The sequence below is a fragment of the Ictalurus punctatus genome, chromosome 2 (genome assembly GCF_001660625.3).
Source record: "Ictalurus punctatus breed USDA103 chromosome 2, Coco_2.0, whole genome shotgun sequence".
NCBI classification, from domain to species: domain Eukaryota; kingdom Metazoa; phylum Chordata; class Actinopteri; order Siluriformes; family Ictaluridae; genus Ictalurus; species Ictalurus punctatus.
This window is the reverse complement of record NC_030417.2, coordinates 34,010,757-34,029,138: the sequence shown is the minus strand read 5'-3', so window position 1 is coordinate 34,029,138 and position 18,382 is coordinate 34,010,757. Positions and strand designations below refer to the sequence as shown.

The following is an 18,382-nucleotide window of genomic DNA, read 5'->3' as shown; positions in this document are numbered from 1 at the left end:
GAGTGTTGTGGAACATTAACATATCAGTGAGCTCCAGGTAACTCCCCTTGTTCACACAACTCAACAGGTCTAAACAAGTTGCAGCCCCCCGCCCATCGTTTAGCCCATGTCTGACAACTAGTTTGAGTTAATCATTTACTTTTAAATACATTTAAGCGTAGACACTAAACTTGCAAACTAGTATTTGACTCACTACTTCCACTTTGAATGGAGTATGATTTTAAGAAAATACTCTATACTTCTGTTTCCTCCTCAGTACATGTATACACCGATCAGCCATTAAACCCACCTGCATTATATTATGTACAGTGCTGTGAAAAAGTATTTGCCCTATTCTGATTTTTTTTTTTTTTTGCATATATCTCATACTACATTGTTTCAGAAATTAAATCAAGCTAAGATCAAACAATGGCAACCTGAGTAAACACAAAATACAGTTTTCAAATTATAATTATTTATTGAAGCAAAAAAAAAAAGTTATGCATTACTAACTGGACCTGTGTGAAAATGTATTTGCCCCCTAGTTATGAATTCCCCAAATCTATGAAACTGCTTTCATAATGAGGTCTAGTCCAGGTAGCTGGACTAGACCCTACCTGATTACTGCAAACCCTGTTCAATCAAATCAACTCCTAAATAGAACTTTGTCAACAGCATGAAGTTGGTTAAAAGGTCTTACGCGGTAACACACTATACCAAAGTTGAAAGAGATTCTAGAAATGATGAGGAAGAAGGTCTGGGAATATATCAGTCTGGGAAGGGTTACAAAGCTAATTCAAAGGCTCTGGGACTCCAAAGGACCACAGTAAGAGCAGTTATCTCCAAATGGAAAAACTCGGCCCAGAAGTGGATGACCTTCCAAAATTTCTCCAAGAGCACAGTAACTACTCATCCAAGAAGTCAGAAAAGACAACATCAAAGGAACTACAGGCCTCTCTTGCATCAAAAGCATGACTTTCACTGTGTGAGAAAATTACACCTAGCTCGCAAGGCTTTAGACATGTTTAGGCTGACTGATTGTTTTGTTTTTCCAGAAACCTGCCACACAGTAACACCTGCCTGCTTTTCCCAGGACACTGCATATTTTCTGCCAATATTTTAATCACCTCAAATTCTTGCTTATGCCAAATACACATATGTGTATTAAAATGTGAAAAAAAATTGAGCAGTAGAGATATTCGTACCCAGATACCGCAAGCCTGATTTATTCCTGTGCTTGACAAGGAACTACAACTTTGCTTGGTGAGTTTGATAGATATATTTTGAACTGCACTGACTTTTAGGCTGGGCTATTTGTCCTGTTTTTACTCGAGTGCTTGGCGTGTCCCAACAGCTGCTGATAGCTGTGCTGAGGAGCAGGATTACAAGAGCAACTACAGAGCTCCACCAGCAATAACTCCTTCAGTAATGACCCGATAAACCTCATCAGTTATTATTTTAGTGCTCTAAACATTTCTAATCAATGCTGATTTACTCTTAGCAATGCTTTGAGCTGATGAAGCAGTCTGTCCATGAGGTTCTCTCAGGGATTGTGTCCTCCAGTTGCTCTTGGATAGTTTATCCAGTTCAACCACAAATCAGCTTCCAAGGCATGTTCTGGCAAAGCTGTTCACCATGTAGAAGGGTTTTAAAGCTGTAGACAAAAGAAGAAAAAATACAACATCCTACTTAATATCTAAAGCATCTACTCCAGCTAAAATCACACTATAAAATCTAGCAGAAGAGCACACACCTGAAGCACATTTTAGGTTTTCAAGAATATCTCCATCAGTAATGTTATTGATTTATTCTTTCATTCATCTTCCTGGAAAAACTGGGCACCCTAGATAGAACTCAAGGTGTCTCACACACACACCCATACACATACATTGGTACACTCATTCACAGCTAGGGGCAATTTAATGTAGCCAGTCCACCTCCTCATATGTTTTTGGAAGGTGACAAAAACCAGAGAGCCCAGAGTTAACCCATGCAGGCTATGGGTGTAACATAACGCCTGTTTCTGTTTAGTGCTCCAAATACCCATATCTGTATCTGTAATCAGATTTAACCCCAAAGTGGGCATGGCCTAATCTGGAAGGGGGATTTTATTCCTTTCTTTTATATACAGTCCCCTCCAAAAGTTTTGGAACAGCAAGGATAATACTAATGTTTCTGCTATACACTTAAGACATTTGGGTTTGAAGTGAAAAGATGAATATGAGATGGGAGTTTTGATTTTTCAGCTTTTATTTCCTGGTATTTGCATATAGATGTGTAGGCAACATAGAACAGAACATTTTGTATCAGTCCACCTGATTTGTAGGCGAGCAGAAATATTGGAACATGTAACTGACTGGTGTTTCTTGTTACCCAGGTGTGTCCTGTTAGATTGAGTGATTACAGAATAAACAGCTCTGAACATGTACTCTTGGCTTTAGCCTTCAGCTTCACCTGTGAAGACTGCATTTGTTGTTAAAAAGAAGGATGTGCCAACAAGAAGATCCAAGAGCTGTGTATGGGAGAAAAGCGAACCATTTTGAAGCTGACAAAAGAGGGAAAATCAATCAGAGGCATTGCACAAACATTGGGCACAGCCAATACAACAATTTAAAATGTCTTCAAAAGAAAGGATCCACTGGTGTATTGAGAGCAGAAACATAGAGGTCATGCCACAAGATGCAAAAAAAGAGATATATTGTATGAAAAACAGAAGGAATCAAAGAATATATGTATATACATACGTACAGGCCTCTCTTTTAATTTTTTTTGCTGTAGACTGAAGACATTTGAGATCAAAAGATGAATATGAGATGAATTTCAGATTTTATTTCCTGGTATTTATATGTAGACATGTTAAATGACATAGAACATAGCCCGTTTTGTATCAGACCACCCAATTTGTAGGTGAGCAAAGTGGTAGCAAGGGGCTTGTGGGAAACCAACTGTACACAGAAGTTCACATAGAAGCCACTGGCAGATTTTTGGATATCTGTGCACGCGAAATACCGAGAACTGAGGGACATGGCGTTGAAAAAAACTCTCCCATTTGCATCGACCTACCTCTGTGAGGCTGGTTTTTCAGCACTGGTGTACCTGAAGAACAAGTATAGAGCCAGACGAACATAGTTTGCACCTTTCCCTCAGCCCTACTGAGCCACAACTGGATCACCTCACGTCCTATGAAAGCCCAACCTTCCCATTGAGCGAGTAATCCAAAACACTGGTGTCGCAAAACATTGTCATTCTTCATTTCTTTTGCACTTGAAAAAAGATATGAACCACTGATATAAACAAACTAGCAACCTAATTTAAATTGCATCTCCTTTACAGACATCTCAATTTTCAACGATTTACAAAAGCACACAAATAATCAAAATACCAGAAATGTGAAAAATAATTAATAAATTATTGTAAATCATCCTTATTATGCGTAAATCATAAATACATCTGGCTGCTTATTTACCTTCAGTTTAGAACTGATTTTTATTATTTTCTAATTAATCGATTAATTAACTAGAGCTAGAAAGCAGGGCGTGGACTTATAAAAGTGACATAGAAAGGCATGGTAAAAATTCACAACTAGACAAAAAAAAAAAAAAAAAAACACAACAGGCTGTAAATAGAAAAACGAATCAAGGGCTGAACTGAAAACAGGTGCATACTTTAGAGAACAGAGCAATGACAGGACAGGAGGTGGAGCAAGGTCCTGAATCAAATATAGGCATAACAAAATAAAGTTGAAGCACTTTTTGTTTTTCACTGATTTTTCTGGTTCTATTTCTCAAAATGTAAATACCTGGAATAAAGTTGGTTTGACGTTCGATATTTGCGGATATGTCGAAATTAAGGGACCGTCTCTAAAGTTACATACAACATTGTTAAACACGATTCTAACTTCAATAGCATTTGAAGGGAATGACTTACAGTCATATAACCAACTGTAAAGTGTTTAACTAGGTGTCAGCTATGATGCACACCTCTTAGATTTGTGATATTTAACAAAATAAACTATTAAATCATATGTAAATATCGCCATGTATTTCACTACAGAATGGGGCCCATAATAAATAATAAATATACCATAATTTAAAGCTCAATAGCATTTGAAGGGAATGATGTACAGTCACAAAACCAACTGTAAAGTGTTCAAATAGGTGTCAAGTATGACGCACACCTTTTAGATTTTTGATATTTATTAAACGGAGCTATTAAATCACATTTAAATTTGACATGTATTTTATTACTGCATGGGCTCATACACTAAATATACCATTATTTAAAGCTCCCTAGCATTTGAAAGGAATGATGTACAGTCAAACAAACAACTGGACAATGTTCATCTAGGTGTCAGGTATGACTCACACCTTTTAGATTTGTGATATTTAACAAAATAAGCTATTAAATCATATATACATATTGCCATGTATTTCACTACAGAATGGGCCCATACACGAAATATACCATTATTTAAAGCTCAATAGCATTTGAAGGGAATTACTTACAGTCACACAACCAACTGTAAAGTGTTCAAAAATATCAAAAATCTAAGAGGTGTGCATTATAGCTGACACCTAGATGAACACTTTACAGTTGGTTATATGACTATATTCCCTTCAAATGCTATTGAAGTTAGAAACGTGTTTAACAATGGCGTATGTAACTTTAGAGACGGTCCCTTAATTTCCGCATTTCTGCGAATATTGAATGTCAAACCAACTTTATTCCAGTGTTTTACTCCGATTTTGCTGGTTCTATTTCTCAAACTATAAACAAACTAGTAGCCTAATTTAGACCAGCAGGACCCTGCCAGCTGCTACAGATGAATGAAAGCCAACACTGATAAGTTAGTTAGTGTCTTATGTTTCTGTTATGTTTGTAGCAAAAGATATGTTAGTTAGTTAGCTAGCTAACTAACATTAACGTATTTGCTTAGGTAACTATGCATAGATAAGTTAGTTAGCTCTCTGTGTGTGTGTGTGTGTGTGTGTGTGTGTGTGTGTGTGTGTTTGTGTTTCTGTATATGTTGCCTGTCAGCTTTTCTATACAAATCCACACGATAGAAAACATCTGCTGACAGACAGAAGTTTCACTTTAGAAATGGTGTGTGTGTGTGTGTGTGTGTGTTTGCATGTTTCAGCCAATAGTGAAGAACAAATGTGCCCATGACAATATGCAGAAGTATTAGAACATGTTGAGAGTTGGGCCCTCACATAAGTCATCTTCTTTTACGTGTTCTTTCTCCTTCAAATTATAAAGTATTTATATGAAAAACTAAAAGATCACAAAGGAGTTTTTGTGTGTGTGTGATACAGTTTACATTCTCCCTGTGCCCAACCTTTGTCAAATATCCATATGTGCGCGCACACACACACACACACACACACACACACACACACACACACACACACACACACCAGAAAAACGTTGAGCTCTTTTAGATTTTCAAATAATTTTTTTTTGTTTTTTTTGTGTGTGTGTCTCTCTATCTATCTATCTATCTATCTATCTATCTATCTTTATCTCTCTCTCTCTCTCTCTCTCTCTCTCTCTATATATATATATATATATATATATATATATATATATATATATATATATATATATATATATATATATATAGTCTCTTTTCTCTGTTAACCCTAACCCCAACCCCACTTTTGTCCTGGATTTATCATGGAGTAGACACCTGACTATAAAATGAAATTCGGTCAACATCAAGAAGAACTTGGGAACCAAATCAACAGCTCAGAAGAAGAAGACAGTTCAGTCATTACTTTATTATCAGTTTTATTTGAACTTCACACATGCAATTCTGACAAATGGACAAACACTCAGACACAAGCAATGAAACATGAACAATGACAGCATTCTTTCTTTTACAAACCTGCATGTATACACACACGCACACACACACACACACACACACACACACACACACACACACACACACAATTGCAGGAAAGGAGGGACAACAGAAGGTATGAAAGAGCTGCTGGTCATCATTGACTAACCACAAAGTGTTATACTAACCACAGATGCACTTCCAGAGAGAGCATGACTGGAAAGGAGGGGAATTGTTGCAACATTTAGGTTTTATGGTCTGTTTAGAAGGAGTGACTGCAGTTTCACCTTTTTTTCAGTCTTTTGCCTGCTCGGTCAGGTTTGACTAGTTCTGGGCTTAATCACTGCAGGAGGGGAAAGGTGGGGGGAAAGGAAAGGTATACATAAAGACAGCAAACAGGTCAGCAGTGAAATAGAGCGAGCAAAGTCTGTGGGAACGGTATCAAAACCATCTCTCTCTTTCTCTCTCTGCATTCTCCTCCCATAAGGATAAAGCAACAAGTGGACACACAAAGGATAAATCAGAATCAGGTAATCTGGAAATACCTTCTTAATGCCAAATACAAATCAGCCTAGGCTGGCTTTAACTGCTGAATTCTTTTCCTGCAGTGACTTGCCACTCTCCAGATTCCTTGGGATTGACAGCCTGTGGAAATTATGTCCAGTTTCATGTATTACCTGCTCCCAGCAGTAGGGGGGTACGCCTTAGCATCCCGCTACCTGCTGAAGAATCCACACATACTGCACAAGAAAAAACAGACAGCCTTCCACTGCACGCACATCTCGCACAGAGGAGGTAAGGTCTCTCTCACATTCCCGGTCCATTACAGTGTGTGCAAATCATTAATCCCTGTCCCTGTACACAGGCAATTATTATAAGGAACAGAGTTTGTGATTAAAGTTAATGGTCTCACTTGTACACATGAAGGAAATGATTTACAGTACACTGTATTACACAAGACATTCTGGCCTGTATAAGACCTCAGGAGAACAGTCATAAAACAAACATGTGAATTTATAGAAATGACTCCCCAAAATGATTCACCTTCTCTTTGGATTTGTAAGAAGTCTGAAGGTATGGTGCTATTGTACTGTAGCTCGCTGTCGTTCTTATAAATGTGCACATAAATGAAACCAAACACAATGCATAAGACTTAGGGTTCATCGTTTGGATAATACTCGTCACAGGGCATTGTGGAATTTGAATAGTTTCATCAATAAAAAAATGACAATCCTTGGGGGGGAAAAATGCAATATATAGTGAATAGGACATATAACATCTCAGTTTTTCATGAGAAAACTTGTACGATTTTGTAAAAAATAAAAATAAAATGTTTTTACCTATGATAGCAGCGCAGATTTATTTTTATGAACACAATCCAAAAACTGAAATATTGCACACATTAAGGAAAGGTGTTCACATTTCACATTTAGTCATATTTAATTACAGGAGTCATTCGAGGTTTTTAAAAATAGATATATTCCTGGATATTCCACCCATATACCTGAAACCTTGCAAGATGACTTTATGCTCATGTAGAAAATTGGATTGGATTTTCTATGAAAAACACAATAGTGGTTAAGCGCCTTCAATTTACGTGACCAACCAACGAAGCTTAAGATGGGGCGGCTGTGGATCAGGTAGTAGAGCGGGTTGTTCACTAATTGTAGGGTTGGTGGTTCGATTCCCGGCCCACATGACTCCACATGCCGACGTGTCCTTGGGCAAGACACTGAACCCCAAGTTGCTCCCGATGGCAAGTTAGCGCCTTGCATGGCAGCTCTGCTCCCATTGGTGTGTGAGTGTGTGTGAGTGTGTGTGAGTGTGTGTGAGTGTGTGTGAGTGTGTGTGAGTGTGTGTGCGTGTGTGTGCGTGTGTGTGTGTGAATGAGACAGTGTAAACAGCTTTCGATAAAAGCGCTATATAAGTGCACCATTTACCAAGATATGTACTAACGACAACAACTTCAACCTTAGTCATTGATGGTGAGCATCATTATCCTTACATTGTTTTTTAAAATTAATTAATTAATTAATTAGTGAATTGTCAAATTGAAGGCCCCCAGACCATACTGACCCAACTTTGAGAGCCGTGGCGCACAAATAATTACGTTGAACAAAGATTTATCAAAATAAATAAACTAATAAAAGATCTGATGCATGATAGCTGTTTTACAATATGTGACCATACCACTGTTTCTGGTGAAAGTCCTACTGGTATATGTTTGTTCTCTGAAGTCTCACATGGGTACATTTTGTCTGGAGTTTCACCTGCTTTTACTTTGTCCTCACCTTATTTCATTTACACAGACAAACGATAGTAGCATGACGGAATGCGATGGATTTGCTCTGCTCAGAGTTCAGTAATTAGCCCAGAACCAGCAGCAGAAGGAACGCAAACTTCCTTAAAGCCTGTATACAGAGACATGCAATTCAATTCACTTTATTCACATTATTTGCATAGTGCTTTTTACAGTAGACATTAAGGAATTATCATACACCGATTGTTAGCTGGGTCCGGGGGGTAGAAGCCAGAATGTAATACATGGGAGTGTTAGAGCTGAGACTGAAAACCGCTCCCCTATGAAATATGTTTACCCTGTGATCATATGAAGAACAGGATACTGAGGCTGTGTTTGCACAATCGGGTTATGGATTTTATGACTGACTGTGCTACTCTCTTATCAGAATAAAAGAATGACTTGATATAACAGGTGTACAGTTCACAGAATTAACCCTATCGTTCCTTGTATCTACACTTATTGCTCCTTTTGCAAGTCAGTTACTGACTGTAGTGCATCTGTTGCTATGTACAATATATAACCCCCCTCTCTGCCAATCCAAAGGGACCACCATAAGACCACCACTGCCTTGGTATTATCTGTTTTGTGGATTATTTTCTTAAGAACATATGGTGATACTCATATGGTATTGTGGTATGGGTGTATCAGGCTACTTTATTAGACACCTTGTATGTGTACAGTTAGAACCGAAAGCTAATTTTTCCTATGTAGAATATCTTTACTCCTCCTCTAGGATGTCATCAGTGATTTTCACCAAAGCACCACCGTTCAGTATGTTTCGTTGGCTGATGGTTCCTCAACCCTATGGAGACATTGAGGTTTTTTTTAAAAAGAAAACAACAACAACAACAAAAACATTGCTGCTGCACATGATACACCTGTACCAGCACCATACACTGACATCATCATGCCAGTGTACCTGCTGTGATGTGAAGAAACCACCATTAACCCTTTCTCACACTACACTGCATTCCATTCTGCCAGCGTAATGGAAATTGACTTATCAGACATTTTCAATCAGTATTAACAAATGAATTGTTTTATCACCGCAAGTCTGTTACAAGATAACTCAGGACACTGTTGGGTTTCTGTGTGTAGAGTATCATGACTTTGTGTTTAGCTGCTAGTGAGCAGGGCAATGAGAAAGGGGAGACGTGTGAGCCTCCTGCTGGGCGAAATTTCACACCTCTCCACAATGACATTGTTACAGAGACAAAATGGACAGCACAACCAAAGGTTATTTGATAATAAAATAACTGTATACAACTGCCACAACAAAATTATGACATGTAAACCTACTAGGCTATGTAAAAAAGAAATACTTAAGAAATACTGTAAATTCTTAAATCCCTGAGTATTTACTTTCATCTAATACGTCAACCACTACTGTGGAGTATGACATCACAAATAAATTTAATGCTGAATTGAGTGATATGAATGTGTAGAGAGGGGCTGACACATGGGGCGTAGCACAGACCTGACAATTTGTATACTAGTACGTATACAACTTGTATACGACTAGTATGTAAGTATTTCACATATGAGCTCTGCATTTTAACATTGCTGCTACGACTAAAGAGTCGTCTTCTTTTTATTTCCTCAGTAAAAATGGCACATGACCAATCAATATATGACTCTGGAATGATTGACCATTGCGCTCTGATATTACTCGACAACCCCTTAAATTATTGGAGTAAAATAGACAAAAAATAACACTTATTCAGCTATTCAACTAAGTGTCAATTCTAACACTTTATGAATAAATTTAATGGTAATGATAATTAGACAGAGATTAAAAAACGCTGGTTTTCTTCAACCTCGTCATAGTAGAAAATGGATTGAGCGTGTGTGTGTGTATATATATATATATATATATATATGACAGCGTTCATGGCAGATCTGGGTTACAGTCATTAACAGTCAATACTTATGGTCATTATGAATTTACAACATTCATCATGTGGTTAATAATAGTCAGTACAATGGGCCAAAAACTGGCAAATTAGTTTATATAAACATTTTCTGAACTGTGAAAAAATGCCCAACTGACAGAATATAATCAGTACATCATTGCTCACATGAACCTATGCTGTAAATAGTCATACCGTATAAAATGATGTATTTTGGGCGTACTGAGGCTTATGAGTTTTTAAATATTTGGAATGTACATTTTTAAAAGGCTTTTCCACCCCGTACACCCGGCATGTATCTCTGAATCAGTGCTTTGTTTCCAGGTTCTGGGGAGAGAATCGAAAGCACCATGGAGGCCTTCACACAGTGAGTGATGACTGATCTCAGATCAGGTCACATAAACTCACTTTGCCTAGCCACTTCTTATGGCGGGACTCTATTATTTATTGTTCTTCTTACACCCCTCGTTATAATCATGCTACATCAAACACCTCCGCCTGTTATTCATTACTGATGTCTCACAAATTCCCTCATCTCCCTCAGCGCTGTGGAGGTTGGCACTGAGATGCTCGAGCTGGACTGTCACCTTACTCAAGATGGTCACGTGATCGTATCGCATGATGAGAACCTCCTGCGGCAGACTGGGCTAGATGCCAACATCTCAGATCTAAACTTAGAGGTCAGAGGATAAGAGTTCAAATTAAAGTAACTTCTATTATTCTATTAAGTGCCTACTCTTGACTAAGCATGTACTGTATGTACAGTGCCCTCCGGTAATATTGGCACCCTTGGTAAATATGAGCCAAGAAGGCTGTGAAAATTGTCTTTATTGTTTAAGCTTTTGTTCAAAACATTCACAAAAATACTGTGCTCTCATGGATATCAAACTATTTCAAACAAAACACAGGTGTATCCAAAAAATATCTTTGTTACATATAGGTGTGCAATAATTATTGGCACCTCTATGAATTCATATGAGAAAAAAAAATAAATATATATATATATATATATATATATATATATATATATATATATATATATATATATATATATATATATATAAATTTATTTATTTTTATTGTTTAGTTCACCTGGGTGACTAGTAACAGGAAATTTTCAACCATGTCTTCCTGTTTCACAGGGGTACAAATACGAGGCAACACATAGTCCAAATGCCCTTAGTCATTCATAACAGTGGGTAAGACCAAGGAATATAGATGTGATGTGCGACAAAAGGTTGTTGAGTTTCACAAAATGGGAAGTGGCTATAAGAAAATAGCACAAGCATTGAAAATGCCCATTTCCACCATCAGGGCAATAATTAAGAAGTTCCAATCAGCTGGAAATGTTATGAATCAACCTGGAATTGGATGTGTATCTATATTGTCTCATCACACTGTGAAGAGGATGGTTCGAGTGGCCAAAAAATCTCCAAGGATCACAGCTGGAGAATTGCAGAAGTTAGATGCGTCTTGGGGTCAGAAAGTCTCCAAAACTACAATCTGACGTCACCTACATCACCACAAGTTGTTTGGAAGGGTTTCAAGAAAAAAGCCTCTACTCTCATACAAAAACAAACTCGAGTGTCTTCAGTTTGCCAGACAGTACTGGAAGTTCATATAGGATTGGGTTCTATGGTCAGATGAAACCAAAATAGAGCTTTTTCTCCATAAACACCAGAGGTGGTTTTGGTGCACACAGAGAGGTAGCCGTAAGGAAAAGTACCTCATGCCCACGGTTAAATATGGTGGTGGCTCTTTAATATTTTGGGACTGTTTTTCTGCCAGAGGACCTGGACATTTTGTTAGGATACATGGCATCATGGACTCTGACTGCCTCTGCCAGAAAGCTTCAAATGGGCCGTGGTTGGATCTTCCAGCAGGACAATGATCCAAAACATACATCAAAATCAACACAAAAATGGTTTACTGACCACAAAATCAAGGTCCTGCCATGGCCATCCCAGTCTCCTGACCTGAAACCCATAGAAAACCTGTGGGGTGAACTGAAGAGGAGAGTCCACCAGCGTGGACCTTGGAATTTGAAGGATCTGGAGAGATTCTGTATGGAGGAACGGTCTCAGATCCCTTGTATTCTCCAGCCTCATCAGGCATTATAGGAGAAGACTCAGAGCTGTTCTCTTGGCAAAGGGAGGTAGCACAAATTATTGACTAAAAGGGTGTCAATAATTGTTGCACACGTATATATAACAAAGTTGTTTTTTGATAAACCTGTGTTATGTTTGCAGTTATTTGATATTCATGAGAGCAGAGTATTTTTGTTATTTTTTTTAACAAAAGATCAAAAGGTTCAACAATAAAGACAATTTTTCACAACCTTCTTTGCTCATATTTACCAAAGGTGCCAGTATTAATGAAGGGCACTGTACACGCTGACTATGTTATGCTTCCTTTGTTCATAAGGAGGACATATAAAGCGCCTTGCATAAGTTTTCACCCCCTTTGAACTTTTCCTTTTTTTGTAGTGTTACAGCTTTATTTGGATTTTATAACCAATAATACTGAATAGAATTGAAATGGGGAAGATATTTTTGTTTTTAAAATTGAATTCTGATTTACAAATGTTTTATTTTACTCAAATTTAGAATGAGTAAAATATGCATTTGTCTGAATGTGAGAAAAGTAAACGTGGAGTCATCATATACTTACGTACAGTAAATATTGCATACTTATTTTCATGTTTCTGTAAAATGGGTATTTATTTGCAAAGAATACATTTAACTAGAATCCCTTTTTTATGTAATTAAATCTTTTTTTTAAGCACCCAATAAAACAAGTGAATACTTGAATGAGGTTAAAATAATTATATACAGTATGTTATTATAAACTAGAACTCGTCATTGTTGCCGTGCAACAAATTCACACTTGCATTTTATGTTATTCTCATTTTCAAAACAATATACCCAATTTTGTTCATCTGTAGTTTTAAAAAATTTATTTCAACTTATTAATTTATTTACTTTTGTACTTTTGGTTATCATTAATTAAAAATAGCTCTTAGCTTAACTCTTCAGTACTAGTTCTCAGGATATTTTTCCCCAAACAGTCAGTCAAACCACAAATAATCTCATAGACATATAAGACTTACAAATAATAATAGTAATGCACACTAGTAATACTACTACTACTACTACTACTAATAATAATAATAATAATAATAATACATAAAAACTAAGTAAAGTAACCTCGAGGAATACAGATCATCATTCACCTCAAAAGGGTACAGCATAACAAAAGAAAGCGCAGCTAGACAGATATTTCTTTCTGTTTCTGTGATGAGAAAGATCGAAGAGGCAGATTATCGCCAATAGAATACTGTGTATATATAATAAATACAATAAAATAACAAATATTTTCATGATGGCTAATTTCATTTCTAATTTTTGTTGTTCAGGAGCTACCACTATATAAGGAACAACTTGAGGTTACATTTTACACAGGTGGGTATCCAAACACACACGCACACACACACACACACATACACACACACACACACACACACACACACACACACACACACACACACACACACACACAATCACAAAATCAGTATGTATTATATATTTATAAGTCATTTCTAACACACACTGCAGGTCACTACAGCACTGGCTCAGACAGAAAGTTTGTCCTGTTAGAAGACGTTTTCCGCAAGTTTCCTAGGATGCCTGTGAACGTCGAGGTGAAAGAGCACAACAGGGATCTGATTGAAAAGGTAAGAGCTCATTCTACAGCTGGATTGCAGTTTGTCTTAAGGGGCTCATTCCAACTTGAACATAGATGCTCCGCCCAAGTTATCTGGTTTGCTATGTATGAAACCCCCATTTTACACCTTCTTTTGTGCAGTTGTATGCCACACAACATCTCACTCTGTCTCATGTTCTCTTGCTCTTCTTGTTTTTTTTTTCTCTCAGGTATCTGCTCTTGTGAAGAAGTATAACCGAGAGGACGTCACAGTTTGGGCATCTGTGGAGTCGTCTATCATGAAGGAATGTCGTAAAGTGGTGTGTGTGTGTGTGTGTGTGTGTGTGTGTGTGTGTGTGTGTGTGTGTGTGTGTGTGTGTGTGCGAGTGAGTGCGTTACTTCATAACACTGTGGTGCCCCACACTCTGTAAATACAGTAGGAGGATAACACAAATGATGTGGACCAACAACATCCACCCAATCAGGACAAGGGGGAATCTCCACCCGTATATCATTAACATTCAATTCAGAAAATGCCTTTTGCAAAAGTAATTAAATATTCGAGCCTAGGTGGCATGTTTTGGAGGCACAGAAATGTGAAAAGACAAGTGTTTAAAACTGCTAGCTTCAGCAAACTGACCACCAAAATCACTGACAATCACATTACACTGAGAATTGAGACATTGGTTAGAAGATTTCTGAAGATTTTTACTTTTTTCTTTTGTTCCCTGTTTTTCTGACTGTCTCACCCTTGTCCTCTGTTGTGCTCTCCCTGTCTGTGTTGTGCTAGAATTCCACTATGCCTTACATGTTCACGGAAATGCGTGGCCTACAGCTGCTCCTGCTTTACTACACAGGCCTTCTGCCCTTTGTCGCATTGGGAGAAAGCTTCCTGCAGTACTACCTGCCCCAAGTCATCAACACGTATGTGTGTTTTATTTCTCAAGTTCGTTTTTCTACTCTTTTAACTCGTTAGTTATTTAGTGTTCATATACACTGATCAGCCATAAGATTAAAACCACTCATGGGTAACGTGAATAATATTGATTATCTCTGTGTAATGGCACCTGTCAAGTGGTGGGATATATCAGGCAGTAAGTGGACAGTTCATTCTGAAAGAAAGCAAGCCGGCGGAGGCAGTGTGATGCTCTGGGAAATGTTCTGCTGGGAAACCTTGGGTCCTGGCATTCATGTGGGCGTTGCTTTGACGCATACCACCTACCTAAACATTGTTGCAGACCAAGTACACGTCTTCATGGCAACAATATTCCCTTATGGCAGTGGCCTCTTTTAGCAGGATAATGCGCCCTGCTGCACTGCAAAAATTGTTCAGGAATGGTTTGAGGAACATGACAAGGAGTTCCTCAGATCTCAATCTGATCAAGCATCCGTGGGATGTGCTGGACGAAAGGATCTGCTGCTAACGTCTTGATAGCAGATATCACAGCACACCTTCAGAGGTCTTGTAGAGTCCATGCCTCGATCGGTCAGACCTGGCTTGTTCTGGCTGATCAGTGTATATGTAAAGTGTTTATTGTGTATTTTTAAATGTATACGTGGTGTCCCTAGACCAGGGGTTCCCAAACTTTTCCAGGGCAAGGCCCCCCAAATGGCATTAACATTTGACCAAGGCCCCCCTTTTGTAGGATATCTTTAAAACACATTAAAAATACAGACTTCTGAATATATCCCCCCCCTTTTTTTTTTATTAATAATTACCTCTTACATCTTTACATTACATTACATTAGGAGTTGATTGTGTGTGTGTGTGTGTGTGTGTGTGTGTGTGTGTGTGTGTGTGTGTGTGGTTGTCTGAGAGTGAGAAAGAGGAAACACACTAGTGGGAGGGATGGGCTTGGTGGCTCCGACCAAAACTCTTGAGGCCCCCCGGGCGCCCCCTGGCGGCCCCCACTTTGAAAACCACTGCTCTAGACTGTACAATATCTCTTGCCATGTCATGCATTACAGTATTTGTACAATGCAGTAGGCTTTAATCATTTATCAAGTTGAATTTTCCTTTAGGACTTACATCCCTGAGCCTGGCATTCTGAGGAACAGATTTGTCATCTCACTAATTCAAAAGTATGTAAAAATGAAACCGTTTTGCACTTTCGAAACAGTGCAAACTACAAAAGTAGAAGATTAAACGCTATAACAAAAAACAGCATCAGACTCTTTTGTATTCATGCAAGATTTGTACTACTGAATAATTGTTTGTTTCATTTGTGGTATAGGCTAACCTTGAGGAAAAGCTTGTTTCAGCATCTTAAAGACCGAGGAATTCAGGTAGAGATTCACCAATTTCATTTTGTGTCTTCGATTACAGATGAAATCTAATTTGGAGAACAGTTTACAGCTTACACATGCCAGAGTTATATTTCAGCATTTTTTTCTCTGTCTTTTTCTCTTTCTTTCTTTTTGTGTCATTCAGATCCATCTGTTTGTTTGTAATGAAGAACGGGACATTGAGGCTGCTTTTGCAGCGGGAGCAACGGGAGTCATGACTGATTATCCTACTCTCTTATCAGACTACATTAGGAGGCACAGACAGGCCACATGAAGGACGAGTTGAATGTTACACTGCATAATAATAATAATAATAATAATAATAATAATAATAATAATAATAATAATAATAATAATAATAATATAGTAATACACAGCAGGGAAGATTATTTTAAATGATTGTAAACATTTGTTAAAATTGATAATGAGTAATATATCATTTTAGAATGAGAATATTGTTTTGAATGGCCTACTGACTTCCCTGTTTCTGGATTTTACTCTTTTTTTTGGATTTGCTCCAGATTACAGATTTCATCATCTCTGTGAGAACATCAGGTTCTGAGGAATATATAATAGTGTCCAAAGCAATAAAACAAATCATATGGCTACTTGTTCTCAAGAATAGTTTGTCATTCCTGGATTTTGCAATTCTCTCAGAAATACATAGTGTAGATCTTATTTAGTTCTGTTCTGTGTCGTGTCATGTGATTGGTGTGTTGTTTTATGTAGCACCATGGTCCTGGAGGAACGTTGTTTCGTTTCACTGTGTACTGTACCAGCTGTATATGGTTGAAATGACAACAAAGCCACTTGAACTTCAACCTGGACTTGATCTTGAACTTCAAATCAGTGTCACATTTCGAAACAGAGACGACATTTCTAATCAACTCAGCATACTGTTGTTCAGAGAGGCACTCAATTACAGCAACAAACAGCAACAAAACAATGTTTTCAATTGTAGATTATTTTTTATAATTTTCTTTAATGAAAATGATTTCATATTTTCATGACATTATATCTGATAAGTTTGATGTCATAACATTTAACTGTATGATCACTGTCAAATAAATCGATTTATACCACAACGCTGTTCAATTCTTGAATCTGGAGCTGTTCAGTAATTTTCTATAACAGCAGCTCTAACTGTAGCTCTGGCTGGAATTCTAAAAACAAGTTTACATTAACACACTCTGTCTAATATGTTATTCTATAGTAATGATTGTTATTGTTGATATTATTGATGATGTTATTCTATAGTAATGGTTCATTCACAGATAATTGTGTAGCAGATGATCTATATAATTTATGCTGAATAATAGACAGAATAAGAAAATGTATAACTGTTGATATGGTGACGTTTTCTGTAAGGGAATGTTTATTTAAAATTTATGGAAGGAGTCTCCAGTGTCAGGGTTTTGTAACAGTTAGTACATTTATCATTACAGGAAACAGAGGACTTTGTGCTCTTCTGTTTCTCTGTAACATAACAAGCTAATTTTTTTCAAGAAAGAGAGTTGAATGAACGAATGTGGCCAAAAGTTTGTGGACACCTGAACATCACACTCATATGTGTTCCGTCCCTAAACGGTTGCCACAAAGTTGGAAGCACACAATTGTATAGAATGCAGTTGTAAGTTTTAGCATTATAATTTCCCTTCTCTGGAACTAAGGGGTCCAAACCTGCTCCAGCATGACAATGCCCCTGTGCACAAAACGAGGTTCATGGTTTGCCAAGGTTGGTGCAGAAGAACTTGAGTGGCCTACACAGAGCCCTGACTTCAACCCCAATGAATACCTCTGTGTTGGATGAACTGGAACACCGACTGCACCCCAGGTCTCAACATCATTGCCCAACATCACCTGGCCTCTCTAATGCTCCTGTGGGTGAATGAACACAAATCCCTACAGTCATGCTTCAAAATCTAGGAAAGCTTTCCCAGAAGAGCAGGGCTTATTATAACAGCAAAAGGCGGACAAAATCTGGAAAGGCATGGTTAGGTATCCACATGCTTTTGGCAATATGGTGTAGCTGCTATAATGACTTGTATAACTCCACAACATTAAATGTAACCTTAAAGGGTTAAATAAATAAATAAATAAACAAACAAACAAACAAACAAATAAATAAATAAAATAAAATAAAATAAAATAAAATAAAATAAAAAACGTAAATCATGAATATTAAAAACAGCAATCGTGACACGTTATGAGAAAATAATCCACATCAGTGTGGTAATTATTATTAATCCTGTGTGGTGATTATCTTCCTATACCAGCACAGCCCGGGCTGGCAGAACGTGTTTATTACAAAATTTTAAACGAGAACTTGTTAGCACACGCAAAGCCGCATGTGATTGG

At 37.6% G+C, this 18,382-nt stretch overlaps 1 protein-coding gene across 4 annotated transcripts; it reads left to right on the top strand.

Moving 5' to 3' along the window:
• Nucleotides 1-4,726: 4,726 nt before the first annotated feature.
• Nucleotides 4,727-17,109, top strand: gdpd3a (glycerophosphodiester phosphodiesterase domain containing 3a). Of its 4 annotated transcripts, none has more exons than XM_017452849.3 (12): nt 4,727-4,825; nt 6,312-6,354; nt 6,433-6,619; nt 10,361-10,403; nt 10,581-10,716; nt 13,452-13,497; nt 13,651-13,769; nt 13,969-14,058; nt 14,529-14,662; nt 15,761-15,820; nt 15,973-16,024; nt 16,170-17,109. In XM_017452849.3, exons 3-12 carry the CDS (start codon nt 6,481-6,483, stop codon nt 16,296-16,298), a joined length of 948 nt encoding a protein of 315 aa, XP_017308338.1. In that variant the 5' UTR covers nt 4,727-4,825; nt 6,312-6,354; nt 6,433-6,480; the 3' UTR covers nt 16,299-17,109. The 4 variants fall into 4 exon arrangements, with proteins under 4 accessions (XP_017308338.1, XP_017308343.1, XP_017308329.1 ...); XM_017452854.3 differs by lacking the exon at nt 4,727-4,825 and adding an exon at nt 5,942-5,960; XM_017452840.3 differs by lacking the exon at nt 4,727-4,825 and having other exon boundaries at nt 5,992-6,354.
• The last annotated feature ends 1,273 nt before the right edge of the window (nt 17,110-18,382 follow it).

Coding starts and splice junctions, on each gene's coding strand:
- gdpd3a (XM_017452849.3), top strand. CDS start 6,481: ATGTCCAGTTTCATGTATTACCTGCTCCCAGCAGTAGGGGGGTACGCC. Junction 10,717..13,451: donor TCTCAGATCTAAACTTAGAG/GTCAGAGGATAA, acceptor TTTGTTGTTCAG/GAGCTACCACTATATAAGGA. Junction 13,498..13,650: donor TGAGGTTACATTTTACACAG/GTGGGTATCCAA, acceptor CACACACTGCAG/GTCACTACAGCACTGGCTCA.